At 35.4% G+C, this 26,803-nt stretch overlaps 1 protein-coding gene across 1 annotated transcript; it reads left to right on the forward strand.

The window, feature by feature from the left end:
• The first annotated feature begins 1,822 nt into the window (after positions 1–1,822).
• Positions 1,823–22,773, forward strand: LOC127840547 (vesicular glutamate transporter 1-like). Its single transcript, XM_052368960.1, has 7 exons — positions 1,823–1,978; positions 15,274–15,367; positions 16,190–16,312; positions 18,106–18,192; positions 18,376–18,486; positions 21,982–22,092; positions 22,637–22,773. The coding sequence occupies exons 1-7, from the start codon at positions 1,823–1,825 to the stop codon at positions 22,771–22,773; spliced, it is 819 nt and encodes a 272-aa protein (XP_052224920.1).
• The last annotated feature ends 4,030 nt before the right edge of the window (positions 22,774–26,803 follow it).

The following is a 26,803-nucleotide window of genomic DNA, read 5'->3' on the forward strand; positions in this document are numbered from 1 at the left end:
CTCTTACAGTTAGTTTAATATCACCGTGTGTGGAAGGCTTACGATTGTAATAAACCAAGACACATTTTTCAATAGTTTATTCGTATATCGTCGCAAGACGCGTTGTTTATTATTCCCCTACTGGTGATATTTTGTCTTAAAATCCTGATATTTTTGTGCTGATGAAAAGTTTCGAATAAGAGCATATCTTAATATTAATATATATTAACGTGAAACCTTCTTATCACTGATTGACAATAGTAATAATTTGTAATATAAGACACTTTTGCAAATACATAAGCATTCGTTTTATGAAAACGTATTTACAATATTGAGATGCATACTAACATATATCAAACAAAAACTAAGCTGTGAAAAGTCCACACTATCGGAATAGTTTTTCATTTATAAACAGATTAAAACAGCACGTGCATATAATATTACAGTCTAAATTACATCAGTTTCAATAACACTCATCAAAACTATCGGTCTTTTTTATACAATTATTATTTGTTTCACGTGATAAAGTTACTAATAATGATCTTAAGAATATGTATGTAGCTGCTTTATCTTAAATACACCGAACACGTTCACATCAAAATTAAATATATAAAAATTATGCAGTTCAGAAACATAATCAGGCGAAACATATTTGTCGTCCAGTGGTTCTTTACTTTAAATCACCAAAACAACACACAAGCAGACAAACAATACAACATTTAACAAAGAAGGATGATTAAAGCTGCAGTTACCGCCTCGGCAGATAAGTTAGCGCTTTAGTAAATTGTTACTTTGTTAATTGTCGGACTTTGTTATGATAATAAATAACTAAAAAAAGGTTCAAGCAAGCGACAACATTCGTTCAAATGTTTCAAAAGTTCTTCTCAAGGATCTTTTTTCACACACCTCGCAATGGGGCATGGGACCCTTTTTTATCTGTTAATAGAGTTGTGCCAATTGCTCATGGATTTCATTTTACAAAGCTTGTGCTATTGATTGAAAAAACCGTTTATATAGTAAAAAAATACAGATTTACTGGCTATATTTAAAAAAAATATAAATAAAAAATATCACATATTACTATTTTATTATCAGTTCATACAGATGTTCATGGTCAGAACTGATATAAGCTAGTTAGTCAATCGTTCAGATTTGGATCCATTACCTGCGATGTGTTTGTTATCGGTATGTGTCGTTTGTCAGGGCAGTAGGTTACGATCATAACCTTTCTTCATAGATACAACTTTTGCAGATGAGATTTTTTGCAGACGTTGAAGCATATAAAGGCGCAACACACGCAAACACCTGTTCATTCAGCTTTTACTACAATGGCACAGATTACAGCTTGCTTTGCGATGTTAATTGTTGTTGGTGCAAATTATCAGGAAATGCGATATCGCTGACCTTGTTCAAAGGCTGGATAATCTGACAAGACGCGTCGCTGAAAACGAAGCCAAGATCAGCCAACTTAGTAAGTGATTATTTAATAACTTTTTTCCTCATGACACATTCACAATGCATTTGTATTTTGGTCAAATTTGGCACTCTATAACTACCAACGTATATGTTGATTAAACATAATTATAGAGTTCCATATGCATGCACAATGGATACACATCCTAGTTGATATTTTATAGGTCATGGTCCCATTGCATCCAAAGCTCATCTCACCGGCGCACTAAGTCCTGGTCCAAACCAGCGCATTATCTACGACGATGTCCAGCTGAACCTTGGAAATTTCTATCGCCGACATTTCGGCTGCTTTCTTACACCTTTCAACGAAACTTACTTGTTTTCTGTGTCCGCTTGCTCGCTTAGAGGGCATTATATTGTGCTAGACTTGATGAGTAATGGGTTCTTTATCGGCAAAGTCCATGGCGGGGATACAGTCTACGAGGACTTCTCTTCTGAGATCACCATCACAGAAATGAAGCAAGGCGACGAAGTATACGTCCAACACCATGAGGAGAATGTCGATAACATCCAGGTCCATCCAACTGTATTGAATAGTTTCACTGGTGTTCTTTTGCAGATTGCCTAAGTTATGTCAGTAAGTTATTAAAACGAATAGCTTGCACATCGTTGAAACCTAACAATTATTGTTGTTTCTTTTTCCTTCGTAAAATACCGTCAAGGTATTATATTTGAAATTTGTATAGTGAACTTGTAGTGTTCAATAAATATGTAGATAGACGCTCGTAGACGGGGACTTTCCGATCATTTATAATAGTTCTGAACGAATTACCATGGTAAAAACATGTCTTCAGTGGCTGCAAAAGCGATACATATAGCATATAAACATATATGTGTGTATATTGTCTATGTCTGAATGTTTGTAGTAACAACTCGCTTAAACAAAACTTTAATGTATGGACATATACAAAATAGATACTTATTTTAAGTTAAAATACAATTGAACCCGTCGGCGTCTGTAAAGAAGAGTTCTGAATGACGGTTTGGAATGTATAATTATGGAGTGACCAGTCACGAATTCGTTCATGTAAACGACACAGACTGAATGCATATATAACGCATGCAAACACGTTGTATTGCCTATGAATTTCTGAAGAGTTGAAAAAACATGTAATAACAAGTAAATTCAACCTGCATTTAAATTTGCTAGATTATATCGAAAGCGATTGGCTTATATAGACGCTCTACAGTCCGAATTGTGGAGGACATTTCTAGCTGTCTTTGGACAGATTTAATGCTCACTGCCTGAGGGGATCGAATATTGATTACACCACTGCGACATTTAGATACATTATTGAGACTAGTCGAAATTGAGGAAGCAAAGGGCTAATCATGTCTTGTGCAAAATTCCTGCGCACAATTTCAAAAATGAAACATGGTTAATGATAAACATGGAACACACATGTTTATATCTCTTAATATCAATCAACAAAGACCTATAAAATACAATGTATTTTATAGGTCTTTGTTCTCAGCTAGCATCGATACTTTTTAATTTGTTTGTGATTTATATGTGGTATTTTCACTCGTGTCGTAATTTTCGGGCAGTCATGCAACTATACAAAATCGAAACATTTTAACACCTTGCAAAAAAACTTTTCCATTTTTAAACGTTTACAAGATGGATTATATTTGTTATGTTTACACGTCACCATGAACACATAAAGAGAATGCTAGGTAAGCGTTGAATACAGAGAAGTTTATGTTGCGAGGCTTAGAACGCCGGAAGCGCGAGCCTTGGCGAGCGCTTTCGGTGTTCGAGCCGAGCAACATAAACTTCTCTGTATTCAACGCTAACCTAGTATTCTATTTATCCCATTTTTTTCAAAGTGGCATTTAAAATAAAAAGATCTAATAACCTTAACAATAATTTTAATTCATTCTTAAAAGTGCTGAAAATCTAACGAATGCAACCATGCGTAGTGATATACAATGTATTTGTTCTGGTACGCAAAATAGTCTTTTAAAAAAATCACACAAAAACTGTACAACGAGAAAATACATCACCATATGCCTCGCTTCAATTTTACGCAGCATGCATATTTTAATACATTACGACCGCGAAAAGAGGAATTTATTCATTTTATTTTCGAAAGAAAATGATCAAATATGGCGGCGATTGCTCCTGACAAAATGATGTCGATGCCAACATAAATGTACATGTAGATTTACACACAGAATCGTTCTAAACATAAATTGTTAAAAAAACCTACTCGCCTTATTTGTTTATGGACACTGCAGATTTTGATGGCGTCTTGATCTAGCCTTCACATCCTTTAGTTTGCGATCCAAACACAAGATAATCCGTAAAAATTATATTAAGCTTTGAAACACTTGTGGCAAACGGGTTATTCTTACTGAATAGACTTTCTTTGATAAAATCACAAAGACAAAGTTTATTCATCAAAGAAAATACCCTTACGTTCACTTTCTCCCAAAAGCAAAACAATTCGAATAGACTTCTATTAAAACCAAAATACGCACCCATGCTCTACACACACACATTCTCATCAAAACAGGCATGCTTATTCTGAAAATCAATAACACGAATAGGCCTAATCTAGATCTACATGTAGATCTAGATCTAAATCCTTCGTCTCACCGGTTCCATCCGAGGTAAGTAATCCATAGAATATGCACTTTTTCATAATTACATCCATGATCCACGATACATAAACACGAAAAAATGCGAGTCTGTAATGTTTTATTCCCAGACATCGCATACTTGTTTCGTGTACACCTAAAGATGACATCACACAAATGACGCAATAAGTATGTCATTTTATGACGCAATCAATTAGCTGATTCAATTTATGGATGGCGAAAAATTATGTCCCGCGACTAGATTTACAGGTTGTAGGTTGTATTTATAAATTTAAAGCCAAAGTTTTCTCGACTCTTGAGATTTCTTTCGAAAAATCATTCAGTGGTTGAATAAAAAGTAGTCCGTGCACGCGACAGGTATATCCCACAGTGTTGGAGACAGGCTACTATATTCCATAAGGAGTTATACCGTCAATGTCGCGGTGAAAATGGGATAAAAATACTCCTTAAAATGCAAATGTGCCTTTTAACAGTGTTCTGCAGTGTTTCCTAAAATTCATAATTTGTTGTCTACATAAGGTATTCTAAATACTAGTAGTCAACGCAAATGAGTACGTGTGGCGGTCAATTAAAAGGATTTAATATGACAGATTATTACACGCGATACATAATACCTATTGTAAACGTTATCTAGCTTTTGCCGTTTACAGAATCGTTTTACGAACACATTTTGTTTTATTTTCTAAGAAGGTTTTTCAGTTGAAATGTAGAAAAATCTTATATGAAAATCTTCGAAAAAAGTGTCTTAATAAAAACATAGAACGATAGAACGATAGTACTACTATCGCGTTGTCGTATTGTCGCCATCGTACTATCGCACTGTCGCCATCGTATTGTCTTACTGTCGCATTGTCGTCATCGTACTGTCGCATTGTCGTCTATCGTCTTCCGGTAAACAAGCGCACATCGTATTTTTTCATAGATGGAACCACTTTTAAAAATACTTTACAGTTTGGCATATAGTTTGTCACAAATCGGGTTTTAGTCTTATTTCATTATAACTGTTACCGAAAGGCGATAGTCGACAATGGGATAGTACGATGGCGACAATGCGACAATGCGATAGTGCGATAATACGATGCTGACAGTGCGACAATACGATGGCGACAGTGCGATAGTACGATGGCGATAATGCGACAATGCGATAGTACGATTATAAGATGACGACAGTGCGACAATACGATGGCGAGAGTGCGATAGAACGATTGCGACAATGCGATAATACGATGACGAATGTCTAACAGTTTGGAATTTTATTGTTATCTGGTACTTCGCGTCAACTTCGAGTTTGGCGTTAAATGAAAAGTTGTTAGGTTCTACTTCCACGACTGATTCCATCCACTTTTTGGTTGCAACCCTTTTTGACGATGCGAACAGCATCGTCCAAGGTATCATAACCGTAGAAATTTTTTACAATGGCGACCTATGTAAAAGACCGAGCCAGTCCGATTGAGATAACTCGATTTTTCAGTTACTTCCCTTTTGCATTCGCCACTGCGTAGGAGATTGCTCGTCATTGATAACATTCTCCTAGCACAGTTGTCGTTCGTGTTTCAACATTCAACAATGGCCGCCACCATGAGAGTCTCGATTCAAAACTTTCTTACTGCATAAATTGGCTTGTTTCGCTATTTAGAAGCTGTCATTTAGGATATATGAATTATTTATTCACTAAATTCTCCGCTCATGGCAACAATAGTTGGAATTCGAAGGACATATACTCGATGTGAATGAAGGACTTTCTAGATCGTAACAGCTTGACACGGCAAAACTGGCATACTGCATTACTGGTATTTTTAGTTATCAATATAAGTCACATTGTGCTTTATAAATTGCATTCGAGCATTTTGCGACTTATTGAATGACTATGATACCCGATATCAACATTTCATCGGGGATTTGCAGATCACCAAGCTGTCCTGAAATTCAACATTGATTTCAAACTCTTTACTGGTTTGTATACTCTTTCTTAGTAAGAGCTCCAGATAAGGTTTTGTGAAATTGTTAACGTTACTACCAGATTTTCAAAAATAATTCTTAACTCTGAAATTTGATTCTTAACGTTACTACTAAGTTTTGGAAAATAATTCTTAACTTTTCTAAATGACCTAAAAATAAATAATAATGGTTATTTACATGCAAAAAATCAAAATAAACATACTAGCAACTTAATTTTAACGAGTTCAACAGTGTCTATTCAGTATTACACAATTTTATTTTTCAAATACCTTCATATGCCCAAACTGTGCTTAGATTGCATGCCTTCGATGATTTTTTTTTTTACATATTTCACAATTAAAACGGGTCTCCCCTTCAATCTTTTCAACGATTGGCCACGGGAATTGTCCCTTCCAGTCGTTCAATGTTTCTTTGTTTAAGTTTGGACCCGTTGTGTCGCGTTTTTTTTTTAGCTTTTCAGACTGTTTCGGCAACTGAACATACAACATCGTATAAGATCTTTTCTATAATGTCTTTCTTAACATTCAACTTCGGCTCACTTTGCGTACAATATGTTAAAAGCGTGTTTTTGCACGCTTTGCAGTTTTTAGGACGCTCTCTGGGCGCCGCCATTGTTTTTTTGACAGATACAGACTGTACACGCCCCTTTTATTGGAAAAAAAGCGCTTTGTTAAACAAACCCGATAACCATTTTATATAAGCACCGAAAAGATCTTAAATACGCAAATAGAACTAAATAAAAATCGATACGAACCGATGTAAAAATAATATTCGTAACTTGATTTTGTAATTCTTAATGGTACGACAAGATTTTAAAATAAATACGTAACGGACTTGAAAATAATTCGTAATTACGAAAATACGACCCTTATCTGGAGCTCTGTTAGTGTTAGTACTTTTTATCATTGTAAAGTTAAATTAACTGTGTCACAGTAAAAGAGACATTAAGGCGATTGTGGCCAGTTTGGATCCAGATCAACCTGCAGTCGCTTGAAAGCTGTTTGCTTAAAAGCGTTTTTCTGACAATAACAAATAATTTAATTGGATACTGATTTGACTGCGCTTTTCCTGTGACCTGGCTCAAATAATAGAATTGTCATTAATCAAATTATTTATTTCGAACATTAATAAATTGTTTTTTCTTGTCCCTCGGGATCAATGACACCAGCACTTTCCTGTTGAGAATTGAATACTGCTAAAGGCGATGCTAGGGGGCGTGAGAGATGTTGCACCTTCCAGTATCGCTCGATTGTTCATTGTCGGCTCGGGTACTACGTACATGTATCCCGGGTACTCTTAAGTATACTTACATGTATCCCGGGTACGGTAAATATACTAAAATGTACCCGGGAAATTTAACCCTAAATCCGTCGTTGTCGACTATTTTTTGTAATAATAATATATACACATCAGGGCTTAACACTAACTTTATTTTTCAACTAGCCCGTTCGGGCTAGTAAATGCAGAACCTACTAGCCTTGACCAATCTTTCATGTGCCCTGACCCAAGTATTATAAAAACCTTTATATTTATCATTCAACTTGTATATTCTTGTGCTTGGAGATGCGCAATTATGATTAAATCATTCTTATTAGCTTGCCTTACTAATGCTATTGAATTCAATATTCATCTATTTAAGACATCTATTTGTAATCTTCACGCCATTTCTGGAGAAATTTTCTTGTTTTTTTTTATTTCCTCATACTTTCTCTTACTTTCCTCCTTCCCTTTTCTTTTCGTATCTGAGGAACCCCCATCCCCACCCGTAAAGCCAAACTTAAACAACGACATGAACGTTAAAACCTTTTTTTACATAGACTGCCGGGTTACCGTCTTACAAGAAATGGTAAGTGAATCTTAGCAAAATAACGTGTAACGGTAGTTGTAACAATTGTACAGGGTTAACTCTCTACTAAAAGCCGGGATCGACCATTAATATTAGTTTTGCTAATTGAATTGCGTAAAAAAATATTGTCAAAACACTTCTAATCTAAATAAAGTCTCTATCTTCCAGTAAATGGATTTATTAATCGTCTAAAGGATGGAATAACTTTTCCATAATGACAACAAATTAAAATTATTTAAAATTGATAAATAACTATCAATTTTATAGTTACTTTGTGTTAATGTCGAGTTTTATACCTTCATCATTCCGGACGATCCTGGGCGATCCCGGCTTTTAGTTTCAAACGTATTTTCATTGAGAAAACACGTCACTTCGAGGAAACCAATCAAAAACCGTGTCTAGCGGCATTCCGTTTAAAAATAGGTACTGACGTGTTTGACTAGGAAAACCGCCGGGGATTTTCTGAATTGTCGGCCTCTTTTTGATTGCAATCAGGGGGTTCCGAATCTATTTCGAGATACGATCCATTTGTTGTCTCCGAACTCACTCTGGGATTTAATTGTCATCTGATCGTACTGTATTAAGATTTTTGCATCTTTGAAAAGCTTATTTTAAAACGCAGTTTATTGATATAGAACATATAATCCCGCCCAAAATACACACGACCGGTCGGGCATGTTCCTGGGACATTGGCTAGCCCGGACCAAGGTACGGGCAGTGAATGTCGTTCGGACGTGCCTTAGTGTTAAGCCCTGCACATTTATGTCAATTTTCTGTAGAATGGCCTCTATATTATCGGAACACATACTCAAAAGGCATGTTGATGCAGTGTTTTTTGAAGAGAAGTGTGTTTAAGATAATCGGTTGCGCGTTTTACGACATCAGATTTTGGGCGCGAATACAACTCGGGTTCAGTCTAATATGGACCAAGTACAATTACGTTTATTCACCATACCTGGGGTACATGTAAGTATACTTAGAGTACCCAGGGTACATGTAAGTATACTTAAGAGTACCCGGGGTACATGTAAGTAGTACCAGAGCCGACAATATCCAATCGAGCTCCATTATCCCCCATGAACCGACTCAAAAAACCGAGTCGACAATATTTGACTTAATTCTTGGTTTGGTTGCTCTCGAGGGATCGAAAATTTCAGAATCTTCCTAAAAGCCCTACGGGTTTGATCCCCAGAAGCGACATTGAAAACTAGCATACTTTGTTATCTAAAAGGCTGCTAAACCTGATATTCAATGATAATGTGAATTTTCTCTCACATGATGTTCATCAGTCATATTATATAAAAACTTACAGCTTAGTAAACAACTGGACAATAATTAATGAACGCATCTTTCATTTGTCTTTGACACTTTGATTTTGACATGGCCTAGATTTAAATATGTGACTGGACTTTACCAGCACTCTTGTAACAGAGCTAAATGTTAAATGTACCATTGAAGATCACCTAAATCCAGATTTGCTATTATAGACGTGTGGAAAGTTTTAAGGGTGTGGCAAGTAAGCAAAAATTGGTTATTACCCAGAGTCCACAACTGATCTATGACTGTATTAAAACAAGAAAAATCAGTGCCTGATTTTGATTTCCTCAGATAGTTCAATAAAAACTTATTTCATAAGCATGGTAACAGTTTAACGGTAATGCTACCAATGTGTCACACCAGGGCCTTGAATTTGAAATCTAGGACATGCATGGTCATTTCTTCATGAAATCAGGACACAAAATTGTATTTTAAGTCCTTAATTGACCTGGCTATAGTTCTCAGATTATTATAAGCTCAATCAGTATATTTATATCATTATTTATGCTTTGTGTATTGTAAACATATACACAATCATGCAGTTACATGATAGCAATAAATAATATCAAAGCTACCCATACTATAAAGGTCATTGACAAAGCCTATGGTCAAAATGTGAACACATTGAGTGTAATCGCCCTCTCGTGCCAGCAAAAACAACACGTTGACAGGTTGTCATTTTTGACAGTTCTACTTTCACTTTCATTTTGTGATATCAAACTATTAACAATAATGTGGCTGAGAAAAATATCGCCATTGCTTTTTATGCCCCCGGTAGGGTGGCCTATATCCGTTGAACTGTCAGTCAGTCAGTCAGTCAGTCAGTCAGTCAGTGTGTCAGTCTGTCCGTCCGTCCGAAAACTTTAATGGCCATAACTTTTTTAATATTGAACATAGCAACTTGATATTTTGCATACATGTGCATTTCATGGAGCTGAACATTTTCAGTTGTGAAAGGTGAAGGTGAAGGTCATCCTTCAAGGTCAAATGTCAAATATAAAGCGTCTGTCTGTCTGTCCAAAAACTTTAACATTGGCCAAAACTTTTTCAATATTGGCGTGCATGCGTATCTCATAGAGCTGCACATATTGATTGGTGAAAGGTCAAGGTCATCCTTCAAGGTCAAGGTCAAAGGTAAAATTTTGCAATATTGAAGATAGCAACTCCATATTCAGCATGCATGTGTATGTCATGGAGCTGCACATTTTGAGTGGTGAAAGGTCAAGGCCATCCTTCAAGGTCAAAGGTAAAATATATGGCTTCAAAGCTGCGCAGCAGGGGGCATTGTGTTTCACAAACACAGCTCTTGTTTAATATATTTTCTGCACATTTCTTAAAAAAACTTACATCAATACACGATTTTCTTTGTTAATTCAATCATTCCTGACAGACTTGTGTACATATTTCGCTTACATTTTGACGCGCGTAGGTAGGACCGCATTACCGCTTCCGAAATGTGTATTCATACTATTGCCTTCGAGGAACTTTTCTGATGTTTGACGGAAAGGGCCGAAAATGTGCGAGTGTGGGTCAAGTTCCCCACACGGCCCACAGGTACTACTTTCCCGTTCCCCCAATTTTTTTTCCGTACCTAAAATTTTTCGTACCCAATTTTTTGTTCGTACCCAACTTTTTTTCGGTCCCAATTTTTTTGTTCCCAAATATTTTTTCGTACCCAAATTTGTTTTCATACCCAAATTTTTTTCGCAAATTTTGTGTACCAAATTTTTTTTCGTACCAACATACACAATTGTGGTGATTGTGGTGATGTAGATAAACTTAACTTGATGCTTTTATATCCATCCTCTCAAAAGCATCGTCACACCAGTACTTTCAGTACTTTGATTTATTCTGGGGTATTTTAGGTTAAGTTCTTGTTTTCTACGTTGGTCTTAGTTGTTAAATGCTCTTCAACACTTAAAGAAATATCGATTCATATATATATATATATATATATATATATATATATATTTGAAAGTTTCTGTTATTTGACAGCCTTAAAAAATAAAACATGACTTGAAAATAACGTATGAATCCGTAAAAATAAACGAAAAATAAAAAAAGTTTGGCCGATATACATACGCATTTATATCTGTTGTGGTGATTTGTGTGTACACTAACTTAAGTTTTGGCATTATATGTAAAAACAGTGTTGCACGTGTTTTGCATGGAAATGATGAATGTTTCTTGATGATAAAAGCCATGTCACAATAACAATGCAAGACTGGCTTTGTGTTCTTTGTTTTAGTAGAGCTACATGCATTCAAAGAGATATATGGTTTATGCATTCAAGAAGTGTTGGCGCAAACTATTGCGCGTCGTGGTTAAGCATTGGATACAAACCATTGCATCTGACGCAGACCACACTCACAGTTTTGAATTATCAAGGCAAGCGCGTGCGTGTAATTAAAATGTTATAAATACGTACTGGAATAGTGTGGTCACAAAACGGTCGGTACGTGTTTCCATGTTTTCCAAACGACTAAAATCGGTATGCGTATGATGCATGCAAATGCAAAGTTACTGTTTCAGATTTTTGTTCATAATATTAATTGACATTTTTATTTTATTTAATGATATATTAAATTCGCTTATCCTATGTGGAAAACAATGTTTTGTAATTTGTTATCCATGATGTAATTTATTGATTCCATGATCATATGTTTTGATTTGAATCATCAATACATATTTATTTGATATATATAAATATATATTGTATATAAATTTGAAAGGATTATTTGTTTGTGTTTTGACGTGCATGAAGTCGTTCTGCATCTGAAGCCGCATCATGTGATGACCCTGAGTTTTTTATCTCGTATTTCTATCTAATTTACCTAGTCATTTTTCGCAAGTCGGGACGGATTTCAAATTAAACTGCAATTTAACATCTATTTTTTTATCATAAAATGCATTTTATTTTGGAGTGGTCTTGTGATGTAAAGGAACACCCGTCCGGTGTGGTGACCACTAACCAAGATCACTTTTGCCGGGATCGGGGATCGAACACGGGTCGCTTAGGTGAGAAGCGCGTGCACCAGCCACAAAGCTAACCGGACAACACGTTTAACAGATTTTTAACTGATGATGTGTTTGTATTTCGAAGTTTATTAGGTTCTTCTGCGCCTTATGCTGCATTGTTTGAGGATTTTTGAATTGGAAGGCTTTAATTGCACACGTAGATTTGAAGGATTTTTTTTCAAAACCAATTTAATACATGTCATTTAAGTCTCCAATAGACGAACTAATGCGAGTATTTAAAGCAATCGCACGTACAGTAAAGATTTGTGCGTGTCCGCTCGTCTTTCCGTCCGTTCTTCCGTCAGCCGTTTGTTGTATCGCGCACATCTTTAACAGTTTTGCTTCTAGGGGGCTAAGGCTTTATAAATACCTTCATATTTTGGTTCGGATATTTTAACACCACCGGAGTTATAGCCCCTTTGTATACAAACAAAAATTATTTTACTTGAATCGCGGACAACTAAAAACAAATTGCTTCTAGAGGGCTTTAAATTTAAAAAAAAACATGCTAACCGTCATTTCAACTTAATATTGTTTGCACACCACCACACAATTTAATTGCTTCGACATTATCGGAGTTATGACTCTTTTCAGCTTAATCATGCCATTTTTTTAAACTTTTGTCGTTTGTAACTAAAAGATTACTGATGTTAGCGGGATGCAATTTTACAAATAATTTAACCTGCACGTGATCATTCTGAACATACGTCCAATTGTGTTGCGTTGACATTAAATGAAGTTTTGAGACAAAGTGAAATTTAGTGGTATCCGTGTTCCAAGCACACAAGTCTATTTTTTCTATTTTTTGGTTCCCCAGAATATTACATGGTAAAAGTTTACAAGCGCACTTTGTATATTGTTTTGCCTCTACCCGCATTGAACGCTGTTTTGCCATTACACGCATTGCACATCGTTTGGCATCTACACATATTTTACATTGTTTGGCCATAATACGCATAATACATCGTCTGGCATCTACACGAAATTTACATTTGTTAGCCTCTCCACCCATTAAACATTGTTTTGCCTCTTGACGCATTATACATTGTTTGGCCTCTATGTGCATTTTACATTGTTTAACCTCTACACGCATTGCCCATTGTTTGGCCTTTAAATATATAATACGTTGTTTGGCCTCTATGTGCATTTTACATTGTTTAGCCTCTACACGTATTGCCCATTGTTTGGCCTTTACATGCATTATACTTTGTTTGGCCTCTACTTGCATTTTACATTGTTTAGCCTCTACAAGCATTGCCCATTGTTTGGCCTTTACATGCATTATACGTTGTTTGGCCTCTACACGCATTGTACATTGTTTAGCCTCTACACGCATTATTTATTGTTTGGCATCTTCCAGCATTATTGTTTAACCTCTACACGCGTTTTACATTGTTTAGCCTCTACACGCATTGCACTTTGTTTGGCCTCTGCATTTATTATACGTTGTTGGGCTACTACACGCATTGTACATTGTTCGGCATATACACGCTTTGTTCAATGTCTGGCATCTAAAAGAATTGTACATGTTTTGCTTCCACACGCATTATACATTTCTTGACCTCTACAAGCATTATACATTGTTTGGCTTCTACACGCATCGTACACTGTTTGGCCTCTACACGCATAATACATGTAATTTGTTTGAACTCTACACGCATTTTGTATGGTTTGGCCTCTACACACATAATACATAGTTTGGCTTCTACACGCATTATACAATGTTTGGCCTCTACACGCATTATATACTGTTTTACCTATAAACGCATTTTTCATTGTTTAGCATCTACACGCATAGTACATTGTTTAGTCTTTACTCTCATAGTACATTGTTTTGCCTCTACACGGATTACCCATTGTTTGGCCTTTACGTGCATTTTACATTGTTTAGCCTCTACATGGACTGCACATTGTTTGGCCTCTACATGCATTATACGTTGTTTGGCCTCTACACGCATTGTACATTTTTGGCATCTACACTCGTTATTTATTGTTTTGCCACTTAACACAGTATACATTGTTTGGCATCTACGTGCATTATACATTGTTTGGCCTCTACAAGCATTTTACGTTGGTTTAGCTTCTACACGCATTTTACATTGTTTGGCATCTACACGCATTGTACAATGTATGGCCTCATCACGAATTGTACATTGTTTTGCCCCCGCACAGTATACATTGTTAGGCCTGTACACGCATTCTTTATTGTATGGAATCTACGCGCATCATACATTGTTTGGCCTTCACACGCATTATCAATTGTTGACCTCTACACGCATTTTTTACATGTAAGCAAATGATTAATTAATTGACCTCTACACTCATAATACTTTGTTTGACATCTACACGCATTATACATTGTTTTACCTTTATATTGCATTATACATTATTTGACATCTACGCGCACTATACATTGTTTTGCATCTACGCGCATTATATATATATTGTATGACATCATAATGCATTATACATTGTTTGGCCTCTTCATGCATTATACGTGTTTTGACCTCTACACACATTATACAAAATTTGGCATCTACAATATTGTACATTGTTTGGCATATACGCGCATACCTTGTTTGACATCTACACGCATTATATACTTTTTGGCATCTACACCCATTATTCATGGTTTGGCATCTATGCGCATTATACATGGTTTGACATCTAAACGCATGATACATTTTTGGCCTCTTCGTGCATTATAAGTTGTTTGACCTCTAAACGCATTATACATTGTTTGGCTTCTGCAAACAATTTAAATTGTTTGACCTCTACACGCATTATACAATATTTGGCACCTACAAGCATTATAAATTGTTTGGCATCTATGAAAAACCATGTATGCTGCTACACGCATTATACATTGTTTGACATCTACACGCATGCTAAATTGTTTGACCTCTACACGCATTATACAGTGTTTGGCATCTACACGCATAATACATTGTTTGACCTTTTTACGCCTTTTTTTTTGTTTTTACCTATTAACGCATCATACATTGTTTGACCTATACACGCATTATACATTGTTTGACATATACACGGATTATACATTGTTTTGCATCTACGCGCAGGCGTCGCGTACCAGATGGGATGCTCGTCAAGTGGGCTGGCTTCATAGCCTCTTCTACGTCGGCATTGTTGTCAACAGAATACCGACCGCCTTTGGTACCACGAAGTGGCCCAGTCACAGGTATAAATGAACCTCACTGTATGAAAAGGTGATTTAATGCATGTGATTTAAGTGTCGCCCAAGATAAGCCTGTTAAGTCCTCACAAGCTAATAAGGGACGATACTTTCCACTTTTACTGTATTTTTCGTTTAAAGAAAAACTCTTCTTGACGAAAATCAAGCACAGGCTAATCTAGAACGAGGTACGACACTTAATGCATTATACGTGCAGTTAAACTCGTTTTCTCAGAGCGCGATACATATGCATAACGCAAGAACTTAAGACATCGATTTTTTCTTTTTTTTTTTTCGAAAGTGCATACCATTCCTTCTCAGACATATGGAGAAATCGTCAACGGTTTACATATTATTTGTTGGAAAATTGCATTACCTTTGTATTTTTAAAACACTCGTTTTGATATATAGGCTTATATTCGGCCGCTGCTTAAGCAGGAAAGAAATCCCTACACGGTATTATTTGAAGTCATGTAAGTATCAAGGAAATATTGGCACACAGCTGACAAGTTTTTAATAAACTAGTGTGCATCAAAGGGCATCTCTTAAATACTATTTCGGCCATCAGTGGATGGGAAGTGGTTTTAAATCGATCTTCAGTTTCGGCGTGTTGTTTTTGCCGTGCAAATAAAATGAAAATCGATTAAAAAGAGATAGTGCGAGGCATATAAATAGCTTCCCATCAAAGTCGTTAAACAGAGCGAGAATAATATATACTGTATACTGCAGCTATGAATCATAGCAAACGACTTTTCAGTGTATCTGTTGTCGTGTTCTGACACTTATTCTTGTACTTTCCATAGGCTGTGGTAGGTGCATCCTGGTATCGGCGCTTTTCAATCTTCTACTTCCGGTGTGCATCGAGAACGACCAGTACACGCTCACGTGCATCATACGCACGTGCCAGGGACTGGCAGAGGTGAACGGTATTTGAATGGTGTCTGATATGTCTTTAAAAATGTGATTTATGTTGTTTTGAAAAGGAAAAGAGTGTTCATTTGGTGGATCGATGGACTATAAATCTTAAGATCGTGGGTTCGATTTCCCGTTCGGCAACATAATTTGTGTGGTTATTTTTCGTTAAACTATTTTCATAATCGTGCAACGCCACCTTTGTTAAAAGTTAGGCAATTGTCAGCTCCTGGTATAAGTATATGCACTCAGTATCTTAAGACCGGCTTACCTAGTTAAACTCTAAGTGAGGTTGAAAACGTTGACAAATCTCGACGGAGTAGAATTTGAATATTTTTAACAAGCCGGATATATGTCAAATGAATATGGAAAAACCGAAAACACATATTCCTATTAAGAAAAAGACGAAACTAACTTGCGGGGAGCCGTTCCCCTGACTTCCTGGGCAAATGTTGGCATTGTTCACCACAAGACAGCGAACTACTTTATGTACATAAATTACAGAAGTATACTCAATGTAAATTCTTTTAAATTTACGAACATGTCTTTATATGTCACGTGAATGCATTTAATGCATATTTGTTATCAATATGATTGTTAAAATTATAGCCAAACTATAAGGTCTGACTTTGAATTCATTTTCGTCTGTGTTGTCACTGATATCACAAGCGTTTGTAATCAAACGGATCTCATGTAAGCAAATGACCTATTGGCATTCATTTCAGCCATCCCTGTGGCTATTTTTTTTAACCTCAAATAGATTGATTTTCTTTAACGTTTGATTTATTGTTCTAATAAGCTATTTACATGTATTACTCTCGCCTGTTAGATTCAGCAGAAATATGTTTTGCTTAAAATTTTTAATTTTAAAACTACTTAATTTTTGCACGTTAATGGTGTTCGTGCTTTCATACGCATATTTTATGTTTTCAAAGTGTTGCGCCGTTTTCCCTATGAATCGTTGATTCTTTAGAACACTTTTGTTCAGCTGAGTTGTATTAATATCAAAAGCTTGAACTGACATGGCCGTAACTTCTGATGTACAGAGTATTGCAAACATCACCTGATGTATTACAAAACGATGGGGCAGTAAATTGATACTTTCTTTATACAGCCATTGATGCAAGTACCAGTTGGGCATACAATCCACACACATGGTAACCTATATTATTCCCGCAACATTTGCGTCTCACTGAGCGGTGTTCCCAAACATTATTTATTGTTTGATGTTGTATTACCGTACTACCTGACAGGGGTTCCAGATACTGTCGTTATAGGGCGTGCTGCGTCATTGGACGGTACCGTCTGAGAGGAGCAGACAGTTGACCATTGTGCTCTCGTGTGAGTGCGACCTGGGGCCGGGCCATGACAAGCGTCTTGAGTTTGTCTAAATTAAGTTGAACCTTAACTTGTGAGCCGCATTTGGTTGAAACATGACTAACTGTTTGTGATTCCCGAAGAACAAGATCAAACATGAATACTTTACAGTTAATTTCGATTATATTGTGTTGTTGTATTTTTGGTTTGAATAGTATTTTAATTGATAGCAAAACACACATCATGTCGCACAGGCTGACATGAATATATATCTTTCTGTGTTAATACAACTACATAACGATCGCTGTAATTAAAACAGTAAATTTTAACTGATATAAATCACCTGGCAAAAGGGAACTATGAGGTTTTCATATAATATATCATCAATTAGATCTGCTTTCATATATAACCTCTAGAACGTCATATACCTGTTTGTTAAACCACTTGAGTCGTCATGTTTGGTTTGTGACGTACTGCGTTCCGACTTCAGGTCGCGACGCTGGGGCTCTTATCGGCTTTTTGATCGCAGGCGTCATCATGCACTACCTTTATTGGCAGTACATTTTCTACGTGTTCGGTAGGTCGCTGTAAAGAAGTTCATTAGTCATGACGATTATAATAAGGCATATAAACCAACTTCTGTGACAATGAATAACTTAAAATATAGTTATAGTAATTAGCGATTCCTTTTTTAGTGCAGTCTTAATTGCACATCACTGTATAATTAACGAAGCAAGGTTTTACTTCGTTGTGTTGCTAGGTGGACTGTGCATCAAGTGGTGGTTGCTATTGGCTTTTCTCGGTTATGAGAAACCCTTCAACCACGCCCACATCAGCGACGTGGAGTCTGAATTCATGACGCATGCCCAGGGTGATGACGTCAATGATTATGATGTATGAAACTTGATTTGATATTCCGCTAGATTTTTCGCTTTGATTATGTAGCAATATTCTCCTACGTGTTAGATTCATAAGCATTAAGTTTGCAGTGCTTTTATCACCCAACCCTTCTTACTTATAATCCCTCTTTTTACATAAACTTCTGTACACGCATCTAGTAGAGGTCAATACGCGAATTCGATTCAGAATACAAATCGTTTTAACTAAAAACAACGAATTTGATTTAACTTTGCATTTGAATAGATCCAAAGATATCCAAACAGATCTTTAAGTCAAAAATATTTATTTTCTTCGAAAAATAATTTTAAAAAAATGCAGTATTCTAAATCAAATGAAGGTTTTAACTTAGAAATGCACATTATAGAAAAAGTATGCACATGGCCAGTTAAATAATAGATAAGACTGCTTTTGTTTATCATCTTGGACGCTTTCATGTTGTTAATTCTCAATGCCAATGTGAACTGAATCATACAAATAAATTGCTTCGAAGCTGTGTTTGTCGGTAGATTCAAGACATTTCCTTCAACTAGTATGTATTTGATTACCCTGCTTGATTGCTGTATGTGATAGGTCACTGTGAACAGAGATAAAAATAGCGTAGCTGCATACGACTTGTATTTGAAACATAATAATTAGGTGGGGCATTAAATTGTAAGTCTGTTTTAGCAATGTGAGCAACGTTTCAGAAGGTACTACCACATTTGTTATCCTGTTATTCTTACGCATTTTGTGAAAGTATGGAAAATATCCTTGAGGAAATAAAAAAGTTGGACTTTTTGAAAAATCAGTAGATTTGAAAATATATCGTGTATTCAATAATACATGTATATCCGCTTTTATACGCGTGTATTACGGATATTACCAACGTTCGAAAAGCAATTTATTAAATACTTATAAATAGTTTTTAACTGTGCGAAATCCGTTTTCGTAACATTAAAGTGTGCGATATACGTTTCCGTTGTCAGCTTACGTGTTTTATGTATCGCATATACCTTCAGAAGTATTTCTTGAATTCGAACTTTTTACAGAAAACATTCCGGACATACATTTGATAAAAAAGCCTGTTTTTACAAAACGGTATAACCCGATGTCCTCCCGTAGCCTATGTTAAATAAGTGCAGACGGCGTTGAAAGTCTGTTGGCAAGATACATGAAAGTTTCTGCTGAAGTAGATGTTAAAGGAACAGTTGACTGAATGAAAATAAAAAGGACAATTTTCTTTTAGAATAAGTACAAATAAATGAAACAAGAAGTAATGAAATATTGCAAACAATCCTTTATCAATCGCAAAATCAGAAATATGTATCAAAGAGGTTGGTATTTTGCGATCAACTAAATTCCCGTTTGTAAATGTTATTTCTGATTGGCTTGATGTTTAGGTATGCTCTTGTTTTAATAAAGTTATAATTTCATCATTTCTATTTAAGGGGCTCAGCGACTTTATCATTCGAAAGCTAAGGTCCAAGTTTCATATTTGTTTTTCTTGTTTTGTTTGTTACTATTCATTATATTGCTACGATCGTTTCATTTTCATTGAAGCAAAAATGAACAATAATTTGTGGTTGTGTTGTTGTTGTTATATTAAACTACTACGTTACATACGCAAAATATTACATGCACGCTGTATTTTTTAGCACACGTCCTGAAGTTTTTAATCCCTATTCAAATCGTTTAAAAAAAGTATGTTATTTCAAAATCAAATACGATGAGATTCAGTTTGTTAAAACACATTACTGAGTGTGCAAAATATGTTAGGAACATATTTATTGGAATGATGACATATTTGTAACAAATTATGAAACTACGATAATTTAATCAAAATCTCGTTCCCGTTCACGGTTTTTAATGGAATTGTTAACCGATTCTGGTATTTTTCAAATGTTTTTAGATATGATTGCTAACAAATCTTAAATGTTTTAAATAGTCTTAACTAATTTTAATAGTGAGAACAAAAATTGAACATAAAAGACTGAAAACTAAAGCAAATATACTAAAAAATGTCAAGGCTTGCGCTTCCAGTCGCAATCCGTCAATATTGCATTAAGCTAAATTCACAGGAAAACTGATACGTATAATTTTCGAATGTACATTTTATTAGAAAGTGAAAAGTCCATGGAAGTCCGTTCTGACGTCACTTCCCGTGACTGCGATGTGCCTGTGTCACATCGTTAGTCAGTGGGTCCAACGGGATCCTGTATCTGAGCACGGTCTGGTTCAATATTGCTGAGGTGAGTTCTTGTTAATCAATCCTGTTTTAACTCTTTCAAACTAAACGTGCGGCACTACGTTTTACGTTTAAATGTCATACATTTCTTAAAATTGTAAACATGACCGGGCCATTTAAACGTTATGTTTGTTAAAATATTGTAAATTAAAAATAACTGTCTGTGTTGCAGTCCTATTCTATACAATTATAAAATACGCACTTCTACGATTTGGAGTCCCATGCTTCTACGATTTGAGTTATTGCTAATTTTGCTATGTTCTAATCTTATGCTTTATTTTCCCAATAGGTGTGCCAACATTACACAGTTTTTTCCATTTTCTGGTCTTGCGCTAAATTTGTACCATTCGCTTTTTCATCGCCCCGTCTATTTATTTCCATTCAACCAGACCTTTCCTTAGATTAGCATAAAATAATAGCATTTCTGAGACCTGATCATGCATTTTTCGTCTTTATTTATCATTATTCTGACCATTAGTAGGCAAAAGGTAAGAGTAAAACATTATACTTCTAAAATTCTAATCACTAAGCACCAACTTTTCATGTAGACATCATCGATCTGATAGTAATGTGTGTTCTTATCTTCTGGATTATTATTTTGACTTCATGTAAATTTGTGAAATTAAAAATCCAATAGTCAAAAGGTAAAAATGAAAGTGAAAATTGTGTTCAACATTTATGTCATCAGTACATCGAGCACCGTCTTTTTTCAGGTAGGTGCACTGGCAAGCCTGCCTTACGCGTCAAATATCGTGATGTCCATCGTGAGTGCCATCTTGGCTGACTTTTTTCTCAACTAGAAGTATCTCACCACCACAGCCGTCAGGAAAATATCCATCGGCGTCGGTAGTATTTTATATTACGCAAGTTATCTGTCACATAAATTGCTCATTTTGTTTATATTTAATCCTTGTTTCGAAGAGGAACATTCGGTTAGACAATTGGCGTACAGCGTTATGGTTCCGGTTCTTGCGTCAACTTTTGGTTTCCGCTCATCGATTCTAAAACTTACACATACATACACGCCTATACAGGTTTTGTTTAAAAGCGTTAAATTATTAGTTTTCCGGGTAAAAGTTTCAGAGGGACTACAATTTTACATCGAAAGGGTTATATTTTGTTTAATTGCAATTACACAAACCTAGCGTTACGTTTTAAATTTTTGTGTAAAACAATATTTCGGACTTCCATCTCTATTCGCCCAAGGAGTGATTTACGTCCGACTATTTCATTTGTGTGCAGGTTTCGGACTTGTATGCGTGGGTTTCCTGGTACTGACCACTCTGTCCGGCGGCTTAGCTGTTTTCATAGGCCTCGGTATGTCTATCGGCGCGTTTGGTCTAGCCGGTTCAGGTTTGTAGATAAGGCCGATTTTACACTCGATAAAAATACGTTTGGTCTAACCCTGTCAGGTGCGAAACAATACCAATCGTATTTAAATATGTCAGTGCGTATTTTAGGCCGAAAAGTAACCAAGTTGTCAATAATTAAGGCAACCCTTTCTCGCTTGCTGAGTCCACCTTGCTTTTGTTTAGTATGTACTTAAATATTAACAGTGCTATTGTTTGCTGTCATCATGCCGGTACTTTTGCGTTGAATCATCAACATTTTAAGATTATTAGGTTTAGATTTAACTGTTCCGATATGTGTCCTCTTTGTTTCTAGGACTGTTTACGCATTTCTGTAACCATGACATATTGTTTCGAAAAATTATATACTTGAGTAGTGTTTTGATGGAAAATGTAGTTATATGTCTAAATCTTATGTTCTTAGTGACAGAATCATACTATTTATAGCTGTGTCCTTTTTATTGTCAATAAAATGTTGATAAATAACAACACATGTAACAACACATAAAAAAAGTTTGTAAATTTGTAGATATTAATCATTTTTGTAGGTTTGTCAGTGAATCACTACGACCTCTCAATCCGCTATGCCAGCGTCCTTGCTGCGGTTCCCTTGACCTATGGATCCATCGGAGCCATCCTTTTGCCCATAGCAACCGGCTACCTGACCGTTAAACAGGTAATATAACGGACGCTCAAATCTTTTCATGTATATGTTGAAGTATATTTTGAAAATGTCTACATTAACAACTGATAGGACACATAGAAGCTTGACTACTGAAACATAACAATGAAATCAAACATCGCGTCCATAATTCTCTTGTATGAAAATTTATTGGAAAAGGAATGAGCTATAATGCTTAAATATCGTGAATGAAATAGTATTATTCGTGGATTATAATAGATTTAATTCGGAACTCGCACGATGTGGAATTTTTCGATTTCTGAGTGCTCGCGGGAGGTACAAACATTGTCATTAATACAGTAATGACTAGTAACGTCGATATCCGATTTGCTTCCCATTCAGTAGCGGATAATAACTATTTAAACGACAGTAGTGTTTCTTTAAGGAAATATCAAAATTCAAGTATTTTGTTGTTATTACTATTATTATGAATAATTACACATAAAAATCTAACACTGATATACATGTATGTCAGACGTTTAATACAGGATTAAAGTCTTAATACACCATTCAGATGTACAGCCGCCTATACGAATGGGTCCAGTAGCTAACATCCTTAAAAGACATGAAAACAGACTTTGTCAGCTTTATGGTAATGAAGGAACATATACAAACGGTTTGACATATGCAATATTTCTTCTGAAAAACATTGTTCATGTTCTTGTTTTTCGGCATGCTTTATAGAGATAGCACATAAAAGTAATGTATGGTAAAGCTCTTTAGTGATGTGCCTTCTAATCTTAAAGTCTAAGTCTTTAACGAATAATTTTCTGTACTTTTCAGATTAGATTAAAGAAAAGCATCACAGTAGAGCTATATCAATAGACATATAAATATCCAACTGATATGGAACGATATATTAGTTCTAGTACTACGAATGAACTGAGTATAGTAATGTGTTTGTTGTTTGGTACTTGTCTGTATGATTTTAAATATAGTTGAATATATACGATGTAGTCAATGTCTTGGTAGTTTCGTTGAAGAACTTCCATAAAAACTGTATGCCAAGGCCTACGCACAGTATATGCAATGACATAGTTACGTGACCGAAGCTGTTTACATGTACATGCAGCATTAGATCGTGTTACATAGTACTATTACAGATTATTAAATCATGATATTGTTATAAACTATTACGAACGTTTAAGTAGAAAAAGTGGTGTTTACTGTTCAGCGATAAGAGGCATTATTGTTTCACTCTCTATTAAAATATGCTATTCGGCTTTTGGTTGTACCTACCGCGCGTGCTCAAATATCGGAAAAACCCAGACTGGAGAGTTCGGAATAACAACTTTTCAAAACTGGGGCTTGTAAAAGCAGTAACGCCCCCCCCCCCCCCCTCCAACCCAGAATATAGTAATATATGGAGCAAGTTGTCAAATTTAAATTTTGACCCTATACCATTGCAGTTTGATCCATTGTAAATTATTTGAAAACATGTAGTGGATAACCACAATACAGTGTACGCTCAAAACATTAAAGCTTTTGTTTTTATTATTTCAGAGGAAGGAAAATAATTAAAGTTGTGTTGCTATACAGTCGTATATAAATTATATGTCCTGATGAGTTTGGCCAGTTTTGAACCCAGTATCATGATTTTATAAAAATACAGTAAAGAGTCGATATACGTGTTCAATACCAAATATAAAATATCTGGACAATGTTGTTTTATAGATATTTTTTTTTGTTATTAAAACTAGTGTGGTGACGTCGTTAATTATCCGGTCATTATATGTAAGCCGGTTGTGAGCTTTTTTAATGCGTTTTAGTATGTTTGACTACTGTAGGGTATTTTTGCACGAGATTGCGACCCATAGTTTCAAATGTCATTGAAGAAGTAACATAATTTTGATAAGTTAATAAATTACGTTAATTATTTGCCTGTGGAAGACAACTATATAATCTCGAACTCGTAACTTTATGTTTTAATTAATACATACACTTGAACATACCACTTAAATTCTAATTATATAAATAACCATCATAAAAACGCAGGTCTCTTTTACTTCTTGGCAATTATTGTTCAGAGTGACTAAATGTAAAAGCACAAAGAGTTTCAATATGACAGTAAATATGTTACACAAATACATTGTATGATTGCAAATTGTGTACTTGTTCACGTACAGCGATAATAAATGCCCATGTGCAACCTTCTATCATACTGAACAATCGAGTTAACGTGCGATGAAAAAAAGTAGAAGAACCTCTGCGGACAAGGTTGTGTCTACGGCCGTACAGACAGGCAGACAGACGAACAAACAGACGGACACACAGACTAAGAGACTAACTTCCATAGTGAGTACAGTATCCCCCTTCAGAGAGGGTAATAAATAATAACTTATAGATCTATGTAATTACTGCAAGACCTTGCTAGTTGGGCCCACGTTTTCTACCTCACTGCAGGAATCATACTGATGGCAACCATCTTCTCTCTTATCTTTTGCTCTGGTGAGTTGGTCTGTGTTAATATTCTATTGCTTATAGTGCGTTGATAGCAGTTGCTTAATGTAGATTAATTAACTACAATGCCCTTAACTAAATAATGTTTAACTTAAATTTAACAGAAAGAACAGACCGATTCTTTTGAAGTTCGACGTTTCTGAAGTGTGTGTGTATGATAGTAGTGCAGAGATTTCCTTTTTATTTTAAATACGTGTTTATAATTGGACCTTTAAAAAGGATGGACCGCGTATTGATTTATTGTAAATAACACTCAATTCATCGTTCATCTAAATGTCAACGTTCACAGTAATATTTAAAAATATTTCCTCAAACAATACAACGCAAGCTCGTCTTAATGTTTTGTGTCAATTTTGAATACAATATTGATTTGTAGAATTATTAACATGCTTCAACCTGTTACGATGGAGGAAGTATTGGTTGTCTAAAATGAATTAAATATACAGTGTGTTTTTTAAAGTTCATTTAATTCAGCTGATTAAAAACACTCCATGAATTATACAAATAGAGACAAAAATTACATTATAAGTAGTATTTACTTTCATTCCTTTTTGCAAAGGATTTATAAAGTACAGAAACAATATTAACGCATGTTATCAACATCCAATTTTGTGGGCGAAAGCCAGATGTGGTCAAACCCTTCATCGAACTTCTGCCTCGTTGAAATAATGACTCTTTGGCTAAGAAATCGTACAATACCATCGAGATTGAAAACAGCCCGCCATGTACCAATGTGGATAGGCCGGTAGGCAAACACAGGCAAACACAGTGCAATCATGGCGAATCAATCTAATGCAATTTTACCATCAGTTACAAACGGTGAAGGTGTGAGTCGTGAAAAGGCGGACAGAGAAGAGAATGATTAATATAATGATCATTCAAATGATGTTGATGATAGTGGCAAAATGGAGGCTTTTTTGCAATCTTTGCCAGGTGAAGAAATGATACTGATACCAAGAAAGAGTAATATAATGAAGCTTTTGACGCCCTTCAAATGAAGATCAACTATACTTTGAATGAACATTTGAGTTCTGAGGAGATGAAATGGTTATTTAATTGCGTTTAGATGTTACCGTCATTTCTTTTCATGAAATCTTATACGTAAAAGATAATTTGCAAATTAAATTCTCTCTCATGCAATTACATATGTTTAAATCATCTTTTTAAACTAGTTTATTGTGGACTGGATATACTTTGTTATAAACTGCATATTTTAATTAATTAATACTAGTTTGAAAATAAATGGTTTCTGTCTTATTCAAAATATTCCTCCTTGCTGTTTAAAACTATATTTGCACCAATAACAGCAAAACGCAAAAGGTAAGCGAGTGGTAAAGATCACTACGAAAATTCCTTAACTGCTAAAGATGCCAAAAACTTGTTATTCATTTACAAGATAACTCTTTTACAGAAAAACACAATTTTATCGTAATATTATGGTTTCACGTATGCATGTTTAGTGCATACAATATAAATTCGCAATGTATTGTGATGTCTTGCAATAAGCAAATAAGCACAATTTCTCATAAGCAAGGGTAATTTCAGTTCATCAATGTCATCTTTCATTTGGCAT

The sequence above is a fragment of the Dreissena polymorpha genome, chromosome 8, assembly GCF_020536995.1.
Source record: "Dreissena polymorpha isolate Duluth1 chromosome 8, UMN_Dpol_1.0, whole genome shotgun sequence".
In the NCBI taxonomy this organism is placed as follows: domain Eukaryota; kingdom Metazoa; phylum Mollusca; class Bivalvia; order Myida; family Dreissenidae; genus Dreissena; species Dreissena polymorpha.